Raw genomic sequence first — 23,338 nt, forward strand, 5'->3', positions numbered from 1 at the left:
TTTATTTTTATGGCGTTCACCATGCGGGGAAAGTAACATGACCATTTTATAGATCAGGTCGTTACGGACACGGCGATACCTAATATGTGTAGTGTATTTAATTTTTTTAATTTTTATTCAGTGATAACTTTTTTTACATTTTTTTGACCCAGACCCACTTGGTTCTTGAAGATCCAGTGGGTCTGATGTCTGCATAATACAGTACAGAACCCTATATAGGGTTCTGTACTGTATTTTACTTACACTGAACAGATCTATGCTTTTAGCATAGATCTGTTCAGCACCATGGACAGCAGGACGCCTGAGCAGGCATCCTGTTGCCATGGGAACCTTCCCCGTCTACCACAACTTCGCAGACGGGGAAGGGTGAGTACGGGGCTGCGGGGGACTGTCGGGGGGCTCTCTCCCTCTCCATCGGGGGGCTTCAAAGGCACAGCAGCCCCCCGATGGAGAGGGAGGGAGCTCCCTGACTGATGACAGTTAACCTTTTCCATACAGCGGTCCGTACGGACCGCGGTATGGAAAGGGTTAAACGGCTGACATCTGCGCAGATGTCAGCCGTTTATACCAGGGTGTCAGCAATGTGCTGGCACCCTGGTATAACCCACTAGAAGCCAGCAAATTTTCAAGGGGAGGCGGGCGGGGGATCGCCTGCGACACCCCCCCCCCCCTGCACCACCCGCCGGCATCAAATCATGCAGGGGTGCAGGGGGGGGGGGGGTGAAAAATTGATTTTAGGCACTCTAAAGTTTCTGATCAGAAACTGCAAAAAGCGCAGCATTCCGCAGGTCTCAATTGACCTGCGGTTTGCTGCGATCGCCGACACGGGGGGGGGGGGGGGCTGGACAGGAACAGCCGGCATCCTGTTCAGATTAACCCCTGGGGCGTCGGAATGCCTATTTAAAGTTAGGACGTCCTTAAGGACTCGGGAAATAGGGCGTACCGGTACAGGGGTGTTATATATCAATAATATAGTTTCTATATAGTGCATTTGGGTAGTACAGCATTTGTTAGCGGTTTTGCTACATTACCTCAGCTCACAGAGTGACAAACGCTATTGGAACAAATAATTTCTACTGGTGTGATATACCAAAACCTACAAAAGAAACGGAGCTGACCACGTACTTTTACTAAATATTATAAATACTTTATTAATTACAAGACATGATATATATCAAAGACATAGTCATTAAAAAACCAGGTGGACAGAGAAAGACACCACCCTGATGGGACATAGGCTACACATAATGTTGTCATGAGACAATATATTGTATAATGGATAATAAATAGATAAATAAAAAACACAAATGTAGGTCTCATATGGTTATGCAATGCATGTATGGGGGACAGCAGGTCTACAAAGTTGTAACCAATGGTCCTAAGAAGACACAGAAATCACCACTGCACTTCCACCCATATAACCTGATGTACATATAAAAATAGAAGGAGACCTACCAAGCCAAGTGCAGTATGTCTGAAAACAGGATGGCGCTGTCACGGCTGTTTGAGAGTAACAAGAGCATACACAGTAAAAGAGCTACTGACCGGACCCAAACTAGGGAAGATAAAGGGTGACCCCTGTCAGACCCTCAAAGCTCTCCCTATGCTGCTAAAGCACATGCCCGGATCCAAATGATGGAACGAGGCATGCCCACGTACCTAAGACTGATGACCACTGTAACCCCTACAATAGTGGAAGGGGCACGGCCACCGGTGCCCTGCTCAGTATATGGAGGGAACCGTGGCCACCTTAGATCCAGTCAGAAAATAACCAGGTACACAACAATGTCTGCACACTTAGCTGCAGCCGCAGAGAAGATGGATCCAAGGACAGCTGGCACTATCCGGAGTGCTTGCTGCAGCAGAACACAGGTCCAGTGAACTGATAGCTTACAAGTGAAGATACTCAAGCCAGAGCTACAACTGAAATGAGAAATATAATCCACGCCCTGCAATAGGAGAAGGGGTGATTTAAAGGCAGGGAAATCAAACGCAGGAGGAACAGCTGGGAGTAAAGACCTCATCACAGGGGCGGAGAAACAGAACAGTGAGAACACCTCCAAGCTCTAAGTGACATCATCACAGGGGTGGAGACAAAGAGCTGTGAGAACGTCTCAAAGCTCTGGTAGTGACAGGCGCTACACCGACGCACGTTTCGGCGTGCCTTCGTCAGGGGGTGATTTACCAGTTGCCCCCCCAAAAAACTGATTGAAGCAGGGGTGTGATTTACCTTCTTCCACAAATACTGCTCTTCTTTAGGTACTTTTGTCACAGGGCCATTTGGAAAATGACAGGCAGAGAAAGAGGCAGGCCATTCCGAATGGGTAGTAGGGGTCGGGCAGGTGCACCAGGCCTGAACCTAAGTGGGAAGTTGCAGAAAGTGCGTATGATTACGTCAAAGGATGCACCAGACTTGGTTGAGTGACTCACTCAGCCTTCTGCTTCTGCACCCTCCTCATCCTCTCTATCTGAACCCTGTTCACTCTCTGCTGTGTGCACCCCCAAAGACACCACCACCACCACCACCATATCCCCTCTGCTCGAGTCAGAGGAATTATTTTCCCATCCATTACAAGACCTTACTGATGCGCAGCCATGGCATCGAATCAGACAGAGGAGGTAACAAGGGTCGCCACCCAGCATTCTGACGACAGTACCCAGATCAGCCCAAGGAGGGTGGTCCCCGCTTTTTCTGCCTACTCCGAGTGGTGGTGAAGGGGACGGTGATGATGTGTCTATGGACGTCACGTGGGTGCCCACATAAGAGAGGAAGAGGAGGGGAGTTCAGAGGGAGAGACGGAGCAGCAGATAGGGAGGAGAAGCAGGCAGAGATTACAGTGCACAGAAGGCAAAAACCTGCTAATGTATCTGGAAAGAGCCATCCACCATGCACGGTCACATCTGGCGCTCCCAGGACGCCGGTACATGGCTCCGCAGTGTGGGCTTTTTTTTAACATGTCCGCAGCTGACAATAGTGTTGCCATCTGCAGCATGTGCTGTCAACGCATAAGTCGCAGTAAGCCCAACACTCACCTAGGTGCCTTAAGAAGGCATCTGGCCTCCCATCACCAAGCCCAGTGGGAGCAACACCATCAGAACCCATAAAGACACACTCCTGGTGCTCCACGTCCTGCCTCTTCTCCTTCCCCTTCTCCTCTCTCCTCCCATTTGTCCTCCACTCCACCTTCCACCATGCCATCGTCGCGTTTATCTGGCAAAAGGCAGGCTTCCGTGGCCCAAATGTTCGAGCGAAAAAAGATGATGACGCCGGATAACCCTCTTGCCCAACGGCTGACCGCTGGCTTGTCGGAACTGCTAGCCCGCCAACTACTGCAATAAAAACTGTTGGACTCGGAGGCCTTTAGAAAATTTGTGGCCATTGGCACACCACAATGGAAGGTACCTGGAATGAAATATTTCTCCCAGAAGGGCATCCCGGAGCTATATGGCCGCGTTCAGCGGCAAGTGAATGTGTCTCTGGCACACAGTGTCAGTGCCAAGATACATCTGACCACAGACACGTGGTCTAGCAACACATGGGCAGGGAAGGTACATAACTTTTACTGCACACTGGGTGAACCTTCTGACGGCCGTCAAGCATGCAACCCATGGCACCCCGTGTGGATTTGCTGTTACCACAATGGATTGCATGCAGACCTGTCTCTTCTTCTCCTCCTACTCCATCCTCCGTCTCCTCCCCCGCTGACTCCTCCTTTTCCACTGCTACCGCCTCTTCCTCTGCGCCCCCCAAGCTCTCCAGAGACGTTGCCATGCTGTGCTGGGGCTGTTGTGCCTGGAAGCCAAGAGCCACACTGGTCCTGCACTCATTTCAGCTTTGCGGTCACAGACCAATCAGTGGCTAACACCGCTCAATTTGACAGTTGGTAAAGTGGTGTGCAACAACAGTGCCAATCTGCTTAGAGTGCTGAAACAGGGCAAAATGACATACATGCCATGCATGGCACACGTCCTGAACTTAGTCGTGCAGCGATTCGTTGCCAAATAGCCCGGGTCCAGTACATCTTGCGGCAGGCCAGGAAAATCTGGCCATTTTAGAAAATCTTACACGGCCATGGCTCGCCTTGTTGATGTTCAGCGGCGACACCACCAGCCCGTCAGACATCTGATTTGTGACAGCCCGACGCGATGGAACTGTACCTTGTATATGCTGCTCCAGCAGAAACTTGCAGTTAATGACTACCTGTACGAACTCTGCATCAGGACAGGTTCTGGGGAGCTTGTTTTTTTTTCACTGCGCAATTCGCTGCTCATACGCAATGCATGCAGACTTCTGCGGCCATTTCACAAGATCACCAAACTGGTTAGTCGCAGCTAGGGCACCATCAGTGACATCGTACCTTACGCCTTCTTTCTGGAGCGTGCATTGCGTTGTGTCATTGATCAAGCCGTCGAGGAGTAGAGATGTCCAGAACTATTCGCCGGCGAACAGTTCCCGGCGAACATCGCTTGTTTGCGTTTGCCGCGGTGGGCGAACATATGCGATGTTCGGTCTGCCCCCTTTACGTCATCATTGAGCAAACTTTGACCCTGTACCTCACAGTCAGCAGACACATTCCAGCCAATCAGCATACTCTCCCTCCCAGACCCTCCCACCTCCTATCAAAAAGCAAGGACAGCATCCATCTTAGATTCATTCTGAAGCTGCAGTGTTAGTGAGAGCAGGGAGAGTGCTGCTACTGAATTAATAGGGAAATTGTTAGCTAGGCCAGTGTTCTGTGTCCACTCCAGTCCTCAAAGACTCATCTGATCTGCTGTAAGGACAGCGTCCTGACAGCACCCCAAAAAGCCCTTTTTAGGGCTAGTACATCAGTCTGCTTTTTTTTTTTTTGCTTTATATATATATATATATATATATATATATTGCAGTTGCCTGCCAGTGTGTGTCAGGCCCACTGACTGTACTGTGCCCACTGCCAGTGCCCACCACTCATATCGAGTAGCACAGTACCTTGCAGATAAAAGAGTAATTTAATTTTTTTCTCTGTAATATAATTGCAGTTGCCTGCCAGACTGTACTGTGCCCACTGCCAGTGCACACCACTCATATCTGGTGGCACAGTACCTTGCAGATAAAAAAGTAATTACATTTTTTTCTCTGTAATATAATTGCAAATGCCTGCCAGTGTGTGTCAGGCCCACAGAGTGCACTGTGCCCACTGCCAGTGCCCACTACTCATATCGGGTAGCACAGTACCTTGCAGATAATAAAGTAATTACATTTTTTTCTCTGTAATATAATTGCAGTTGCCTGCCAGTGAGTGTCAGGCCCACAGACTGTACTGTGCCCACTGCCAGTGCCCACCACTCATATCTGGTGGCACAGTAACTTGCAGATAAAAAAGTAATACAATTTTCTCTCTGTAATATAATTGCAGTTGCCTGCCAGTGTGTGGCAGGCCCACAGAGTGTACTGTGCCCACTGCCAGTGCCCACCATTCATATCTGGTGGCACAGTACCTTGCAGTTTAAAAAAGTAATACATTTTTTCTCTGTAATATAATTGCAGGTGCCTGCCAGTGTGTGTCAGGCCCACAGACTGTACTGTGCCCACTGCCAGTGCCCACCACTCATATCTGGTGGCACAGTACCTTGCAGATAAAAAAGTAATACAATTTTTTTCTCTGTAATATAAATGCAGTTGCCTTCCAGTGTGTGTCAGGCCCACAGACTGTACTGTGCCCACTGCCCACCACTCATATCGGGTGGCACAATACCTTGCACGCATAGTACCACTAATCAAAAAAAAAATGACAGGAAGAGGCAGGCCACCCCGCAGAGGCCGTCGTGGTCGTGGTGCTGTGATTTCCTTTGGCCCTAGACAACTCGCCCACCTGCCGCCACCACCAGTACTAGCACCACAGCCGCTTCACTTGATCTGTCAGAGGAGTTATTTACACATCAGTTGGAAGAAATAAGTGATGCGCAACCATTATTGCCAGAGGATGTAGATAACAGGGATATGTCTCAGTCAGGCAGCATTACACACATAGACGTACGGTGTGATGATGATGATGTTGTACCCGCTGCTGCTTCCTTTGCTGAGTTGTCAGATACAAGTGAAGCGGTTGATGATGACGATGTGTCCATGGATGTCACGTGGGTGCCCGCTCGAAGAGAAGAAGAACAGGGGGGTTCAAGCCGCAATGTTTTAGTGCACTTTCTGCCTGGAAAACATCAGCGGCTGCAACAATACCTAATTTTTCAGGCATGTGTACATGCCTGATATTTCTGGCCTCTGGTGCTGCACTGTGGCTGCAAAAACAAAACAAAAAAAAGGCACATACATGTGTCAATTCCCCTTCGTGATCGTTACCTTGTTGTGGTGAAGGGGCTTGCGTATCACAATGAAGTGATCATGCTAGTGCCCTGCACTGATTGTAGTTACAGGAGGCTAGATTGTTGTTAAAGATCTGACTGTTGCCTAAGAAAACAATGGGGCGACCAATTTGTCGGTGTTGGTGTGCCTTTGTGGTGTGGAGAATTGACTGCAGGTGCTGCAAGCTGGAGCTTTCAAACCGGCAAAATGCTGGCAGAAAAGTTCCATATCCAAACACGCCCAGTTGGTAACCCGATGGAACTGAGCTAGCGCTGCAGCTGCTTTGGAGCGGTGGTACTCGTAGAAGGCAAAGCCACCGTACTTATACCCCAGATCAGTGACTCTGTACATGTATAAATCCAACTCCTCTCTTCTTTCTGGGTGAGCGGAGCAGACTATGTCCCTGAAGAGAGACTAAAAGCCAGGACGAACTCGGGAACTGTTTGTTTTTTGTTCAATCCAGCATCCCTGGATTTTAGGACGATGGAGATGTTTTCACAAGCTATCGTCTTGTTTTCTACGGTGTCGTGGGTAGCTATCAAGATGGCGGCTAAATTTACATCTTTGCCCTCCAGAATGTCTTTCTTGATGCTATCTGTGATGAAATGGGCGGGGCTATCTCGGAGGAGTTGAACACCCTACCTGGGGAGGTTGGCTGAGATGAGGGAGCTGAAACGGAAGGAAGCGCGGGTACGCCAGATGCCGAGGGCCTGGATTCTACCGCCGACAACCTGTTTTGAATGGACAGCACTGATGAAGACAGGCTGTTGATGGTGGCATGCAACTGGGTCAATGACAATTGTATGGTAGACATTGACACATGATCCCTAGGTGGGGAGGAAGAGTCACACATTAACAGTCTGAATAATTCTGCCTTCCGGGAGGAAGCCGGACAGGGTATCCCTCTTCTATTGAGCTTCATAATCAGCTTAGGCACAGTCCAACTCCTAAGGGAAGTAGCGCTGGCGTGCTCTGAGGCTAGGGTCTCCTGAACTGAAGAGGTCTCCCCCATGTCGTCCAGATGAGACATGCTAGAATTGGAAGGAGTGACAGTTAAAACCGGATTAAAGATTCTGCCCATGAACCCTGCTAGTGCTGCAGAGCTATTAATTGTGGAGAGGAAAACCGCCTGGAAAGAGAAGAAGGCGTAATGGAGCTATATGACCACTTGTGCCTAGAGATTTGAGAGACTAACGTACCTGATGGTTTTGATGCGCCTGGGATTTGCGAACCGACTCAGAAAATTCCTGTTCTGTAGGAATGGACCGCAACCAAGCTTGAGATGCGGGTACAACTGCAGAGACCTTACCACATGACCGGAGTGCCGCTTGAAGGAACGCTGCTACCCGGCCAGCAGCAGCGCCATGCTGACAAATCTTCCCTGCTGCTGGCCTCCCGGATATGTAAGAGAACCCCTGGAAGGTAAGAAAGTGTGCAGCGGCGCCTGTGTTTGCAAAGGGGAGCTCGGTGACTTGCGGCTAGGGCAGAAGATGCACGGAAAGAACCCAGGCAGACCCGGAAGTGATGCGGAGGAACGATCCTACCAGCACAGCAAGCGCCCGCAATGGATGGGGGAGGCTTGTGAGAATTTATGAGCCTCCGCCCCTCCCACAATTACAGGCTGTGAACAGCCTTAACATTTATAATACTGTGTTATAATGTTACTTGTGTATTACTGTGTGCGACTATAGGTATATATATTTATATGCCCATAGAGATATAAATATATATATATGTATAGCAATAATTAGACTGTAGTCTGGTATTGTTTTAATAAATATCTTTATTATTCATTAAGTGCAGAGTATAGTCTTTTATTGTAGTCGCCGCCATTGTAATAGTAGTAGTGTGTCGCAGATAGATCAGTAAATAGAGTGAGGCAATCAGAAATTTCTATTTATAGGGTATAAAGAGGTGGAGTCATGAAGATGGCTAAGCATGAAGATGGCTTCTCTTATATGTGTTTTTTTTTATGTTTAACAAGAGATGATTTATGGGTGAAACATTTACCACATCCTGAACATGAATATGGCTTCTCTCCTATGTGAATTCTCTTATGCTTAACAAGTTCTGATTTCATCTTAAAACATTTCCCGCATTCTGAACATTAAAATGGCTTCTCCCCTGTGTGATTTCTCTGATGTCTATCAAGATTTGATTTATTGTTAAAACATTTCCCACATTCTGAACATGAAAATGGCTTCTCCCCTGTGTGAATTCTCTGATGTTTAAATAGAGATGATTTATTGGTAAAACATTTCTCACATTCTGAACATGAAAATGGCTTCTCCCCTGTGTGAATTTTCTGATGTGTATCAAGATTTGATTTTTGGTTAAAGCATTTCCCACATTCTGAACATGAAAATGGCTTCTCTCCTGTGTGAATTCTCTGATGTTTAAATAGAGATGATTTATTAATAAAACATTTCTCACATTCTGAACATGAAAATGGCTTCTCCCCTGTGTGATTTCTTTGATGTTCAACAAGATGTGATTTACGGTTAAAACATTTTCCACATTGTGAACATGAAAATGGCCTCTCCCCTGTGTGACTTCTCTGATGTGTATCAAGATCTGATTTAAATCTAAAACATTTTCCACATTCTAAGCATGAAAATGGCTTCTCTTTTACGTGAGCGGTTTGATGTTTTGCACCTCTTCTGTGACTTTTATTCTGTGTTACAGTCTGTGATGAATCAGAAGATCGGACCTGTTTGAAAGAATCAAATGATGCATTGTTGCTGTGATTGGATGAGGGTATATCTTGCATATTGGCATGCTCTTCAAATGTATCTTGTGTGATGCCCCAATCATCTACTTCAAAATCTGAAGATACCAGATGTTTCTCTATGTTCCTCGTACAGTTATCTGCCAAAAATAAAACACATTTTATGATTGATGAATAACATTAAAATTGTATTAAAGTTTTACAAAACTTTTCCAATAAAAAAAATCCACAGAAATTACAAGGCATGGCGCAAAATTCAAGTATCAATTGACTAAAACAGTGATGGCCAAACAGACCACAATCTAATAGTAGACCGAGGGGCATAACTAGAAAAAGCTGGCTCCCACCTTGAAGGGAACCTGTCATCAACTTTATGCTGACCTTACAGAGGGCAGCATAAACTATTGACATAAATGCTGATTTCAGCAGTGTAACTCATGAGCTAAAAGTAAGTGGTTGCTGTCTCATAATCATTGCAGCACAGGCCTCGAAAAGAGTCAAATCTACTTGCGAAGAGTCTTAGTTATTGTCACCACCAGACATCTGAGAAGCTCTGACAGATGCCTTTCAGAACCTCCTCCTTGAGCTTCCTTTGTTTTGGTTTTCAGTTCCTCATCTCGTTAGCCTGTCTCAGCTGTCATGTAGTTGGACTGATTGCATCCCTTTAAATTCCTCCCCATAATGCATTAGTGTGCTGTTTATACAACTTCCTGGAGTGTGTGTGCATGCTGACCCTATTTCCCAGTCTTCTACAAGATAAGTGTTGTACATTCATTTGTGATTTTCTGTTTGCTGGATCCCAGGTGACCCTGACTCCCTCCGTGTCTAGTGTAGGGAGCCGGTGGTCGTGTCCCCTCACTATTATAGGGTGTTCAGGTGTTATACAGTCGAGGTACGAGGATATGCGATCATCTACCATTGGGATGTTCGCATAGGCTGAGCAGTCAGGGAGAGTGCCAGGTCTTATGCAGGGGTCTCCCTTTTTGTTCCTTAGTTTTGGATCCAGTGAGTCATATATTCATTTTCTATTGTCCTGTTTCCTGTACACCTTCCGTGACATTATAAACCGCCAAAACCATCTCAAGCATGGATCCGGTTTCACTTTTGACTGAACGCTTGCAGGGTCTTTCATTGGAGGTAGCAGATCTCCGTAAGACTCTTTCTCAGTTTCAAGTGACCGGTTCAGCTTGCGTTCATGGAGTTTGTTCTGAGCCTAAGATCTCGCTCCCGGATATGTTCTCTGGGGGTAGTGAGAATTTTGTGTGTTTTAGAGAGGCTTGCAAACTCCATTTTCGCCTTCTTCCCCATTCCTCTGGTGATGAGGAACGGAGGGTGGGGATCATTATATCGCTGCTAAGGGGTAACGCTCAGTCGTGGGCCTTTTCGCTGCCGGTGGGGGCACGGCCCCTCCGTTCAGTGGATGAATTCTTTTTAGCCCTGGGTCAGATATATGATGATCCGGATCGTATTGCTTTGGCTGAGTCTAGACTACATCTGTTATGCCAGGGTAAACAATCCGCAGAGATATACTGCTCAGAATTTCGGAGATGGGCAGCTGATACTGGTTGGAATGATGCTGCACTCCAAAGTCAATTTTGCTATGGTCTTTCAGAGGGATTGAAAGATGCATTTGCCTTTCATGAGAGGCCTATCTCCTTGGACTCTGCTATGTCTCAGGCCGTTCGTATTGACAGGCGTCTTAGAGAGAGAGAAGAGATCACTCCTTCCTGTCATACTCAATCCCAGGACAGTGCAGCGGTCTCATTCTGTGCGCAGGGGTCTCAGTCGCTGTCAGCCCCTTCTGAGCAGGAGCCCATGCAGCTGGGGTTGATTGCCTCTGACAATAGAAGATTCAGCCCGCATGGGAAGGTTTGTTTTTGTTGTGGAGGTATAAATCATTTGGCAAATGTTTGTCCCTATAGGAGATTCAGGCAGTTTTTTGGGAGTAATAAAAAAACAAAAAAGGAAAAAATCTTTTAAAAAAATGTTCCATCGGTTACTATTTGCAGGGTTGAGGCGGAAATTGAAGGTTTTCCGTTTGCTTGTAGTTCCCGTTTTGTCCTGCCTGCCAGGGTGGCGCTAGAGAGCAAGAACATTTTTTGTGAGATTTTTGTAGATAGTGGAGCAGCTGTCAATCTCATTGATAATCAATTTGCGATAACTCATGGTTTCCAGGTATGCACTTTGGGAAAGGATATTCCTGTTTTTGCTATTGATTCCGCTCCACTTTCTCAGAAATCATTAAAGGGCATAGTTCACAATATCCGTTTAATTGTGAGTGATGCTCATGTTGAGGATGTGTCATGTTTCGTCCTTAGCGGATTGCCTACTCCTGTGTTGGGGCTACCCTGGCTCACTAAACATAACCCCACCATTGATTGGCAAGCGAGGCAAATAAATGGTTGGAGTGACTTTTGCAGAGAGAATTGCCTCACGACATCTGTTTCTGAGGTTTCTACTAAGACTGTACCATCTTTTCTCTCTGAATTTTCGGATGTCTTCTCTGAGAGTGGTGTTCAGGATTTGCCCCCGCACAGGGAGTATGATTGCCCTATTAATCTCATCCCAGGCGCCAAGCTGCCTAAATCTCGTTTATACAATCTTTCCCAACCTGAAAGGGTCGCCATGCGTGCTTATATCTCTGAGAGTCTGAGAAAAGGACATACGACCCTCGAAGTCACCTGTTGCCGCAGTTTTTTTCTTTGTTAAGAAAAAAGATGGTTAAGACCTTGTCTGGATTTCAGGGAGCTGAACAGTATCACTATTCGTGACCCTGATCCGCTTCCTCTGATCCCGGACCTGTTTAACCAGATTGTTGGGGCTAAAGTATTTTCCAAATTAGATCTAAGAGGGGCATACAACCTGGTCAGGGTCAGAGAAGGAGACGAATGGAAGACGGACTTCAATACCCCTGAGGGCCATTTTGAGAATTTGGTTATGCCTTTTGGTTTGATGAATGCCCCAGCCGTTTTTCAGCATTTTGTGAACAGCATTTTTTATCATTTAATGGGAAAATTTGTATTGCCGTTTTTCAGCATTTTGTGAACAGCATTTTTTATCATTTAATGGGAAAATTTGTATTAGTGTATTTGGATGACATTTAGATTTTTTCTCCTGATTTCAAAACTCATAAGGAACACTTACGTCAGGTCTTGCTCATCCTGCGGGAGAATAAATTATACGCGAAACTGGAAAAATGTGTGTTTGCGGTTCCAGAAATTCAATTTCTGGGGTTTCTTCTCTCCGCTTCTGGTTTTCGCATGGACCCCGAGAAGGTCCACGCTGTGCTTGAGTGGGAGCTTCCTGAGAATCAGGAGGCACTGATGCGTTTTTTGGGCTTTGCCAATTATTACAGGAAGTTTATTTTGAATTATTCCTCTGTTGTTAAACCACTCACTGATATGACCAGAAAGGGGGTAGATTTTTCTTCCTGGTCGGTAGAGGCGCGTAAGGCCTTTTCTAATATCAAGGAGAGTTTTGCTTCCGCTCCCATCTTGGTACAACCTGATATTTCTCTACCCTTCATAGTTGAGGTTGATGCTTCTGAGGTGGGTGTGGGTGCGGTCTTGTCTCAGGGTTCCTCTCCTGCCAAATGGCGACCGTGTGCCTTTTTCTCGAAGAAACTCTCCTCCGCAGAGAGAAATTACGATGTGGGAGATAGGGAGTTGTTGGCCATCAAGTTGGCTTTTGAGGAATGGCGCCATTGGCTAGAGGGAGCCAGACACCCTATTACCGTGTTTACTGACCATAAAAATCTGGCCTACTTGGAGTCAGCCAAGCGTCTGAACCAGAGACAGGCCAGATGGTCTTTGTTCTTTTCAAGGTTTAATTTTGTTGTCACGTTCCGCCCTGGGGTTAAGAATGTGAAGGTAGATACCCTGTCACGTTGTTTTCCGGGAGGTGGGAATTTTGAAGACCCGGGTCCCATTTTGGCTGAAGGTGTGGTGGTCTCTGCTCTTTTTCCTGAATTGGAGGCAGAGGTGCAGGTAGCCCAGTCAGAGGCTCCTGATTTTTGTCCTCCTGGGAGGTTGTTTGTGCCTCTCGCTTTAAGACACAAGATTTTTAAGGAACACCACGATACTGTCCTTGCGGGGCACCCGGGGGCAAGAGCCACAGTGGATCTCATCGCTCGGAGATTCTGGTGGCCTGCCCTTCGTAAGTCGGTTGAGGGTTTTGTGGCAGCCTGCGAGACTTGCGCTCGTGCCAAAGTCCCTCATTCACGGCCATCAGGTCCTCTCCTTCCCTTACCCATTCCTTCCCGTCCTTCCCGTTCCTCGGGGAAGACTGTGATTCTGGTGGTGGTGGACCGTTTTAGCAAAATGGTGCATTTCATCCCTTTTCCTGGCTTGCCCAATGCTAAGACGCTGGCGCAGGCATTTATTGATCACATTGTCAAATTGCATGGTATTCCTTCAGACATAGTCTCTGATAGGGGCACGCAGTTTGTTTCCAGATTCTGGAAGGCTTTCTGTTCTCGCTTGAGGGTTCGGTTGTCATTCTCTTCTGCTTTCCACCCGCAGTCGAATGGCCAGACGGAGCGCGTCAATCAGAATCTGGAGACATATCTGCGCTGTTTTGTGGCGGAGAATCAGGAGGATTGGTGTTCTTTTTTGTCCCTTGCTGAGTTTGCTTTAAATAACCGACATCAGGAGTCCTCTGATAAGTCACCATTTTTTGGTGCATATGGGTTTCATCCGCAGTTTGGGACATTCTCGGGAGAGGGGTCTCCTGGTTTACCTGATGAGGACAGATTCTCCTCGTCTTTGTCATCTATTTGGCAGTGAGAGATATAAGCGTGTGGCAGATAAGAGACGTGTGCCTGGTCCGGACCTGAATGTTGGTGATCTGGTGTGGTTGTCTACCAAGAATATCAAATTGAAGGTTCCCTCCTGGAAGTTGGGTCCTAAATTTATTGGGCCTTACAAAATCCTGTTTGTCATCAATCCTGTTGCCTACCGTCTTGATCTTCCTCAGACTTGGAAGATCCATAATGTTTTTCATAACTCCTTATTAAAACCTTATGTTCAACCCATTGTACCCTCGCCTTTGCCTCCTCCTCCGATTAAGGTTGATGGTAATCTTGAATTTCAGGTCTCTAGGATTGTGGATTCTCGTGTTGTCCGCGGTTCTCTCCAGTACCTCGTTTATTGGGAGGGTTATGGTCCTGAGGAGAGGATGTGGGTCCCAGTGACGGACATTAAGGCCACTCGTCTCATCAGGGCTTTCCATAGGTCCCATCCTGAGAAGGTGGGCTCTGAGTGTCCGGAGTCCACTCGTAGAGGGAGGGGTACTGTCACTACCAGACATCTGAGAAGCTCTGACAGATGCCTTTCAGAACCTCCTCCTTGAGATTCCTTTGTTTTGGTTTTCATTTCCTCATCTCGTTAGCCTCTCTCAGCTGTCATGTAGTTGGACTGATTGCATCCCTTTAAATTCCTCCCCATAATGCATTAGTGTGCTGTTTATACAACTTCCTGGAGTGTGTGTGCATGCTGACCCTATTTCCCAGTCTTCTACAAGATAAGTGTTGTACATTTATTTGTGATTTTCTGTTTCCTGGATCCCAGGTGACCCTGACTCCCTCCGTGTCTAGTATAGGGAGCCGGTGGTCGTGTCTCCTCACTATTATAGGGTGTTCAGGTGTTATACAGTCGAGGTACGAGGATATGCGATCATCTACCATTGGGATGTTCGCATAGGCTGAGCAGTCAGGGAGAGTGCCAGGTCTTATGCAGGGGTCTCCCTTTTTGTTCCTTAGTTTTGGATCCAGTGAGTCATATATTCATTTTGTATTGTCTTGTTTCCTGTACACCTTCCGTGACAGTTATTCATAATCTCCTGCTCTCTCGCCCATCTGCTGATGATTGACAGTTCTCTCCTAGACAGAAAGGGAGAAAACTAGGTAGAAGACTGTCAATCATCAGCAGGTAGAGCAGGAATTCATGAATAACCATGACTCTTCTCAGGTGGCCGTGACTCTTTTCCAGGCCCAGTCTGCAATGATAGTGATGTTGGCTCTCGGCAACCACTTACTTTTAACTTTTAAATGACAGACCGCTAAAATCAACTCACCTGTCTATACTTTATACTGCCGTTAGTATGGGCAGCATAAAGTTGATGACAGGTTCCCTTTAAGCAACTTCCCTGCAACCCCCACCCAATCAGTCATTTAAAAGATATATAAATAAAACATTTACTAGCGCTGGACAAGGGGCGACAAATCCTCTCTTAGTGCCCCACACAATATTTATCTCCCGTTAGTGTCCCTTTCACAGTGGAAGTCCCCCTTTAGTGCCCTCTTCACAGTACTGATGCTCCCTAAGTGCCCCCACTCAGTAGAATGTCCTCTTGATGTCTCCACACAGTAGTTATGCCCCCTAAGTGCCCCCACACAGTAGTTATGCCCCCTAAGTGCCCCCACACAATAGCTATGCCCCCTTTGTTCGCCCCCTGCAGTAGTGATGTCCCTTAGTGTTCCCTTTACATCAGTGAAGCTCTTGTACTGTGAATAAAGTTAAAAAAGTAATACCGAGCACATCATGCTCCTTCCAGCAGCAGACAAATATATTGTGTTCAGTGGTGAGACTTTTTTTTATATGAGCTCTTGAGGCTACATTCACACGTGAAAAAAAGGCCATAAAAAACAGATACACAGTTTTTCATGCCACTTTTTCAACCATTTTTTGCGTCCCTTTCTTGGTTGTCTGGACGTTTTGCATTCATTTTTAATGGCCACTATTTGAGTATTATTTCGATAATTTAATTTAATCGATTTTTTATTTCCTTTTTATTTAATTACCAACCCCTGCAGTATACAAAATGTCCCCCATAGTGGCCCCAGTTAGTAATAATGTTCCCCAGGGTGGCCCCCATCAGTAATAATTAATCATCCACTTGCACGCGTAGAGAAAAGTCGCTCTTCATTTGGTGCTAAAGGACCTAAACTCTCAGTGGGATGATGTCACCATGCGCTCCTAAGCAATAATGCTGGGAGAGCATGGTGATGTCATCACGTTGGTAGCACAGGTCCTTCAGCACCAAGAGAGACTGCCTTGGGCGTGCAAGCGGATAAGGCAATTTTTTTTTTTAATTTTAAACCCTAAAAGGCCATTTTCCACTAGTGTACCCATAGTAAACGGCCATTACATGGATGCACTCCTGTCTAAATGGCCATTAAAAATAGTCCCATTGATTTACATGAAGTCCATCTGGCAGTGAAAATAGCCACAAATAGGACATGTCCCATTTTTCACAAACACTATTCATTCGCCTTAAAAAAAAAATGGCCACATGAATAGCGCCATTGAGTTAAATTCATTCTAAAAACAGCTGTGTGCCATTTTTCACTGTTGTGTGAATGTAGCCTTATCCTGCAGCCTTTCCCGATTACACAAACTACATATAGCTATATGGTAATGGTGGTGGCTACTCTGAGGAAGGGAGAGTCACAATTCCCGAAACGCATCTGGTTTAAACGCCATACACCTGTCGATATTTCTGTAGTCGCATAGCTATGCAGACAGGACTTTAAAATTCGAAAAATTTAATATTCGAAAAATCGAAGTTTCAAACCATCGAATCGAATATAAGAAAGACGTCACTACCGGACCACACAGGAAGTTACGTAAGTGTAATCCCGCGAGCACTGAACGCGGCCATTGAACAGAGCAACGTGAGATGCCGGTCTCATACATCACCCGGTGTTTCTTACCTGCTCCGTTTGAACAAACCGCAGGACTCAAGTGGACTATCTCTACAAAGGGGAGGTAAGCGGCAGAATAGCCGAGAACTTCTTTTTCTTCTGTCCAAAATATCACCAAATATTATAGGACTGATGTCCGATATATAAAAAGTACCAGTCGATTGTTAGAATCCTTCTAGCGTTAGAATCCTTCTAGCATAGGTATTCTCAACATCTATTACCTATCATTGGGGGCATATTGGACTTCCACTGGAGACTTAGGCCATACCAGAAGGCCCCACAAAGAACCTCAAATATAATCCACGCCAGAGGATCTATTTAAAATTTTTGGACATTGATCTTATTCATCCACCCCATTGTGGTTATATTGATGTATTTTATTTATGTTTTTTTACTTGTTTTATATTGCTAGTTATTTGTTTTATATCAAACTATTTTACCTGCAATAAATGTGTACTTTATGGTAGAGTGCTCGCCCATACACATCTCTTTAAACTACATATAGCGCCAAAGACTAATCCTGTGACCCGAACTTCATCACTGCAGCTAGGACACTGTGCACACCGAGGTCTCTCCAAATCTCAGTCCTGTCACTGTCAAGTAAACAAACTGCATGGCCCACACCATAACATCTTACTTTTTGTGTGCATTTATATTAAAGGGGTTGTCTCATCTGAGACAATGGGGGCAATTTGCTAGCATATGCTCCTATTGTCTGGTAGGTGTGGATCCCACCGCTGGGACCCGCACCTATCTCCTAAACGGAGCCCCGAAAGTGGTGGAGGGTGCACTGTGCACGCGCAGCACTGGCTTGGCTATTTCCTTCAGGCCCATAGAAATGAATGGAAACAGTGGCTGGTCATGCACAGTGCGCTTGGTGGTGGCTGGACCACCACTTTGGCTCGTTACGTAGTCGATATAGGTGTGGGTCCCATTGATTGGACCCGCACCTATCAGACAATGGGGGCATATCCTAGATATGCCCCCATTGTCTCAAATGATACAACCTCTTTAAGTGCTTGCAACTCATATATACTGTACACACCATCCAAAGATTATGAAAAGTATATCACTAGAGAGGAACCAATTTCTTGAAATACATTTCAGGTGTAATTCTGAAGAATTTGTCAAAAGAGGGAACAAATAAATTTGACCAGAATCAAATCTGCTCCGATAGGCCTGATAATCTGTGTATGACTCTCAGGCAGATCTACTCCTTGGCATCAGCTGGAGGTGTGTGACGATGCCACCTGCCACACTAAATACCCTGCACTGGAGGCTGGACAAGACAGTACACATATCAAACTGGGCCAGTTCCAACCACTGTTCCTATCTCCTTCCCAGAAGTCCATGGAGTCAGGGGACAGGCTATGTGCAGAACAAAGGGCACAGTTCAGGTACGACTGAACCCGGTTGTTCAAGCAATGCTTGTCCTTTTGCAGATATGCGTCAGGTTGGCACAGCTTTAAAAAAAAACTTCCATCACATTAAGAAAACTAAATTGGTTGCTGCTCTGCCTATTGAGACTTATTGTAGGGGTAGCACTACCAGAGAGGGCGTGACGTTTGCTTTGATTGCAGTGATCTGAAAACTATGGCTATCCAGTAATCATTTTCATTGATGCTAACCACATGCTTGCCAGCATGTAGGCAACCAAGCATGCAGTTTGTCATGCTCAACAGCATGCCTGAGGACCCAGTTCTTTAAGACCCCACAGCAATGGTTGGTCATGGCCAATGTCATCGTCGTCATCATCATCAGCATATCTATCATACCGAGCGCCAACCTCCTTCCCTAGCAATGCCTAGGAAAACACCAAGTCTCCCTGCACCACAAACTTCTCCTCCTCCACTTCCTCTTTTATGCGACTTCGTCCATCTAGGTTCCTATCAGCTACAGGGTCTCCAGAAAGCTGTGGAGGTTGTTGTTCTTCCACTAGTCCTTGTTGCATCAGCGTGAGCATTAGTACAAACATAAATATCAGGGTTGTAACAGAAGCCCTCGGTTTGTCTGTTGGAATATTGTGTATTTTGGGGTACTTTTTAATGTATAAAATGAAAATGTGGTTTTACTGTCTAGAGACGATTAGAATTATCTCCCAGTTCAGGGGGAGACATTGTACGTCCTGTATGGGGGTCTTTATACACAGTGTGGTTTTCCTGTCTGGAGATAATTAGGTTACCTACAGTGTCTAACCTGATTATCTCCCAGGCAGAGGGGAGACATTGTGTGGGACTGCCCCGGATTGTGTGATTATCTCCATTGGTCTGTGTGGTTGTCACTCAGGTCTTAATCAGGTCCACAGGGGAGGGCCCCTTCCATGGAGACTTGTATATAAGGTCAAGGGTGGCACCAATAAATGTTGTTCTTCTTACCCTCAACTCGCAGCCTCTGGGAACAGCTATATCACTACTAGCTCTTGTAAGAGCTGCACAGCTACTGGAAATCGCAACTCAGCTTGGAAGTCTCTGGAGCAGCTCTACAGCGCCACGCTGACCAAGGGAGAAGGACGTTGCCAACGGTTGATACTGTTACAAGGATGATGCCATGTTAATGCTTGTCCCTACTCAGGTGGCCTCTTCGAAGGGGTTGAATATGCTACACATGGCCCTGATGAGCTGCCAGTGCCTGCGCTCAAAATAACATATGCTCTGCTGTGGTGGTCTCATGCATCATGTAAATCATTAATCTCTTTACGCTGCTCATAGCAACGCTTCAGCATATGTAAGGTGGAATTCAAATGGTACAAAAGCAGACCATTTTGTGACTTCCTCTTCAGAAGGGACTTTTTAGCCACATAAGAATGGCTGGACAGTCCCCTGGACATGACCAACACCATCTTTCAAAACTTCATGCACCTCTAAATGTATGATGTGTGCCATTGCTGGGAACATGTGTTATTTCCCCCAAATGAAGTGCAGCCACAATGTTCCTGCCATTGTCACCAACCACGTTGTCCAGCTGTAGATAGAGGAGAGAAATCCAGCAGGAAGCTGCTTCATGCAGATTACCAATTGATCTATGTAGCTTCTCTCGCCCAAGCTCATCAGCACATATAAAAGATGGTAGAAAAAGTGTAAGCAACAATCTGCTCTGTTTTTGTTAGGGACAGGAGGATGTCCATTGAGGAGGACATGGATAAGCACCTGGTGTAGGGTACCAGATAATCAGCAATTGCAAGCTGCAGCCTGGTGGCCAAGACCGTACATCGGTTTAGGAAGACAGGTTCCACTCTCACACTTGCTCACACTCTCTCATTCTGGTCACTGGAAATTCAACATGGCACCTCATGGCAAAGAAATCTGAGGATCTGAAAACAAAGAATTTTTGCTGTACATAAAGATGGCCTAGGCTATAAAAAGATTGCCAACACCCTGAAACTGAGCTGCAGCACGTTGTCCAAGGCCACACAGTGGTTTAACAAGGCAGGTTCCACTCAGACCAGGCCTCGCCTTGGTCAACCAAAGAAGTTGAGCGCACATGCTCAGCTCCATATCCAGAGGTTGTCTTTTCAAAATAGACGCATGTCGTCATGGAGGAGTGGAAGAGGAATCAAGTGGCAATCTGTGAAGCTCTAGTAAACTCCATGCCGAAGAGAGTTTAGGCACTGCAGGAAAATAATGGTGGCCACACAAAATATTGACACTTTGGGAACAATTTGGCCATTCTCACTTAGGGGTGTAATCACTTTTGTTGCCAGTGGTTTAGACATTAGTGGCTGTGTGTTGAGTTATTTTGAGGCACACCAAATTTACACCATTATACAAGCTGTACACTGACTACTTTACATTGTATTAAGGTGTCAGATCTTCAGGGTTGTCCCATGAAAAGAAAGAATACAATTTTAACAAAAATGTGAGGGGTGGACTGACTTTTGTGAGATACTGTAGGTACCAGCAGCAGATCTTTGCTTACCCAAATGCATTCAGCATGGCAGAACATTTCTCAGACAACCATTAGTAACCTCATTGGTAGGATGAATAAAGCAAGATGTTTTGCATATTTATTTCCGTCTTTTATCATTTGCAAAATCTTTCTCAGCATAGTTCTTCAATATGAGATCAGCAGAGGTCCGGTCCCTGCACCCCCACCAATCAGCTGTCTGAGGAAGCCTCAGTGCTCACCGGAGCTCCAGTTAATACAAAGCCTCCTCACAGCTTACCGAGCACAATGCTGTCTGTTGAATAGTAGCTATGCTTGGCATTGCAGCTCAGACCCATTCACTAGAATGGGACTAATCTGTGCCTAGGCCATATGACCTATGAACGTCACATTGCATGGCCAGGAAGAGGCCTAAGAGCGCGCAGAGCACTGTGTCCTCTCCTTACATTTGACCTCCGATCTGATATTAATGACCTCTCCTGAGGATGGACTATATGTATCATATACATACTGTATATCACCTATAACGCTGTCACATTTCCATCCATATTTAACTTGAATTTTAGCTGAATCGGTGAATGTAACGCTGAAAAAACGGACAGAAGACAGAGCCTAAAAATGTAACATAAAATTGTATCATCCAGTGAAGGAGAAGAATCCGTGAGTCTTCTCTGCTTTAGGGTCCATTCACACATCGGTAAGTGTTTTGCGGATCTGCAAATTGCGGATACGCAAAACACTGACACAGGTAATGTGCACTCCGCAATTTGCGGACCGCACATCGCCGGCACTATAATAGAAAATGCCTTTTCTTGTCTGCAATTGCGGACAAGAATAGGACATGTTCTATTTTTTTCGGGAACGGAATTGCGAATCCGGAAGTGCAAATTCAGAAATGCAGATAGCACATAGTGTGCTGTACGCATCCATTCCGTCCCCATTGAAAATAAATGGGTACGCACCCATTCCGCAATATTGCGGAACGGATGCGGACTCAACTTTCGGACGTGTGAATGGACCCTTACTTAGTGGTCACTACTCACCTGGGCGGTTATCTTTAGGAATGTCCTCTGTACTCTGCTCATCACCCCTCACATATGTCTCTGTAGGATTAATATTGTTCAGATCTTCACCCGGATTCACAAGCTGTGAGAGAAATATTGTAGAAGTCATCAGACGGTTGGAGAAGTCGTGTGGAAGGTTTTATATGACCTGAAAAGATTAGTAATTAGAATGATGACCAAAAACGACCGGACAGCAGGAGTTTTCTGACCCAAATATCTGCAGGTCTCCTGTATAAATCCAATCTGATTGCTTTGTTGATCCAACCAGTTTGCAATGCAGGGAGAGTAGCCCTTATATTCCATCCCTAACATTACATTGTGTGTATATAACAATACGTTGTTTGTGCACCTGTTACCCTTGCTGGCCGTCCCAGGGCTGTGAAGTCGGGAAGCCAAAGTGTTTTCAGTCCACGGCTTATTTACTTCCTCGGAATAGACATAATCATCTGCTCTGCTGCAGCCAATGACTGGATTCAGGGGTAACATGTCCACAAGAAACACATTACAACTAAAGCCAGTCATTAGCTGCAGTAAAGTAGGTGACCATGCCTGTGCCGGTGAGGGAGCAAACAACATTTACTGGAAGATGGACACACGGGAGCTGGCACATATAACCAGAGCTAAGGGTAGCAGGTACAAATGACTCTTTCCATACTAGAGGCTGCGGACACATGTGAAAAGTTACTTATTCCTGAACAAACCCTTTACTAATGTCTTCCTGTTCTGTCCACCAGTTTTGGGAGGACTGCAGGCATGAAGATACTGTACCTAGTATAAGAGACAGGAGAGATGCGAACTGATTATCTATCACCACTAGAACACCCTGCTTATCACTGATTATAGTATAAGGACACAGTGGCTTAACTAGAGTTCTAAGGGTCCCAAGGCAAACTGTTGTGCCACTCTTGTGCAACCACATAAGATCTGCAGCAGTTCACAGAGGAGGCCATCTCAAATGTCTATATAGGCAGAAAATAGTGAGAAGAACCAGACAACATGTAATGTGTATGGTCAGCTGTAATCCTGCCACCTCCACCTTTCTCAATATACAAGGATAAAACATATGATACTGGTGGATAAAACAAGACTGAACACAAGATCTTCACAGTCTTCTACAGATCATAGGGAACATTTCATGAGACCTTATCTCCATCTACCTGATCATCCTGCTGGACATTGTGATGTTCTTCTGAACCATCCTGTGGAAGAAGAGGACTGGGACATCTCTCCGGTGTTCTTCTCTCTTCCTTAACTGTAGGAAACACATCCAGTGACTGAATTCATCCCTTACATACAGATAATGAGAGGAGGTGTGTATTTGGTCATGTCTATTACCTGGTGATGTGAGGGGCAGTTGATCCTCCAACATGACATCCTTGTACAGATCTTTGTGTTCTTCTAAATACGCCCTCTCCTCCATGGAAAAATAGATGGCGACATCCTGACACCTTATAGGAACCTGACAACACAATGATACAGTCATCACCCAGATCCCTTCATAGCGTTCCTGTAAAATGTCCCAGCATTCCCAGCAGTGTCACCTCTCCATTCAGCAGCTCAATCATCTTGTTGGCGAGTTCTAGGATCATCTCTCTATTGATTTCCTCATGTATCAGGAGGTGAGG

General features: G+C 45.8%; 1 protein-coding gene and 1 pseudogene across 1 annotated transcript; one reads left to right on the forward strand and one right to left on the reverse strand.

The window, feature by feature from the left end:
* LOC122940392 overlaps positions 1–23,338 on the forward strand; it is a 718,635-nt pseudogene that overhangs the window by 436,382 nt on the left and 258,915 nt on the right.
* LOC122940449 (oocyte zinc finger protein XlCOF7.2-like) lies at positions 8,841–23,309 on the reverse strand. Its single transcript, XM_044297128.1, has 5 exons — positions 23,255–23,309; positions 23,049–23,172; positions 22,871–22,965; positions 21,693–21,861; positions 8,841–9,205 (listed from the first exon to the last, which is right to left on the reverse strand). Exons 1-4 carry the CDS (start codon positions 23,300–23,302, stop codon positions 21,853–21,855), a joined length of 276 nt encoding a protein of 91 aa, XP_044153063.1. The 5' UTR covers positions 23,303–23,309; the 3' UTR covers positions 8,841–9,205; positions 21,693–21,852.

This window comes from Bufo gargarizans, chromosome 6 (genome assembly GCF_014858855.1).
Source record: "Bufo gargarizans isolate SCDJY-AF-19 chromosome 6, ASM1485885v1, whole genome shotgun sequence".
NCBI classification, from domain to species: Eukaryota; Metazoa; Chordata; class Amphibia; order Anura; family Bufonidae; genus Bufo; species Bufo gargarizans.

Excerpts from the sequence above, each read along its gene's own strand:
- LOC122940449 (XM_044297128.1), bottom strand. The coding sequence starts at position 23,302 with ATGATCCTAGAACTCGCCAACAAGATGATTGAGCTGCTGAATGGAGAG. Across the intron at positions 23,173-23,254 it reads TTGAGCTGCTGAATGGAGAG|GTTCCTATAAGGTGTCAGGA; the intron begins GTGACACTGCTG and ends TTGTGTTGTCAG. Across the intron at positions 22,966-23,048 it reads ACTGCCCCTCACATCACCAG|TTAAGGAAGAGAGAAGAACA; the intron begins GTAATAGACATG and ends TGTTTCCTACAG.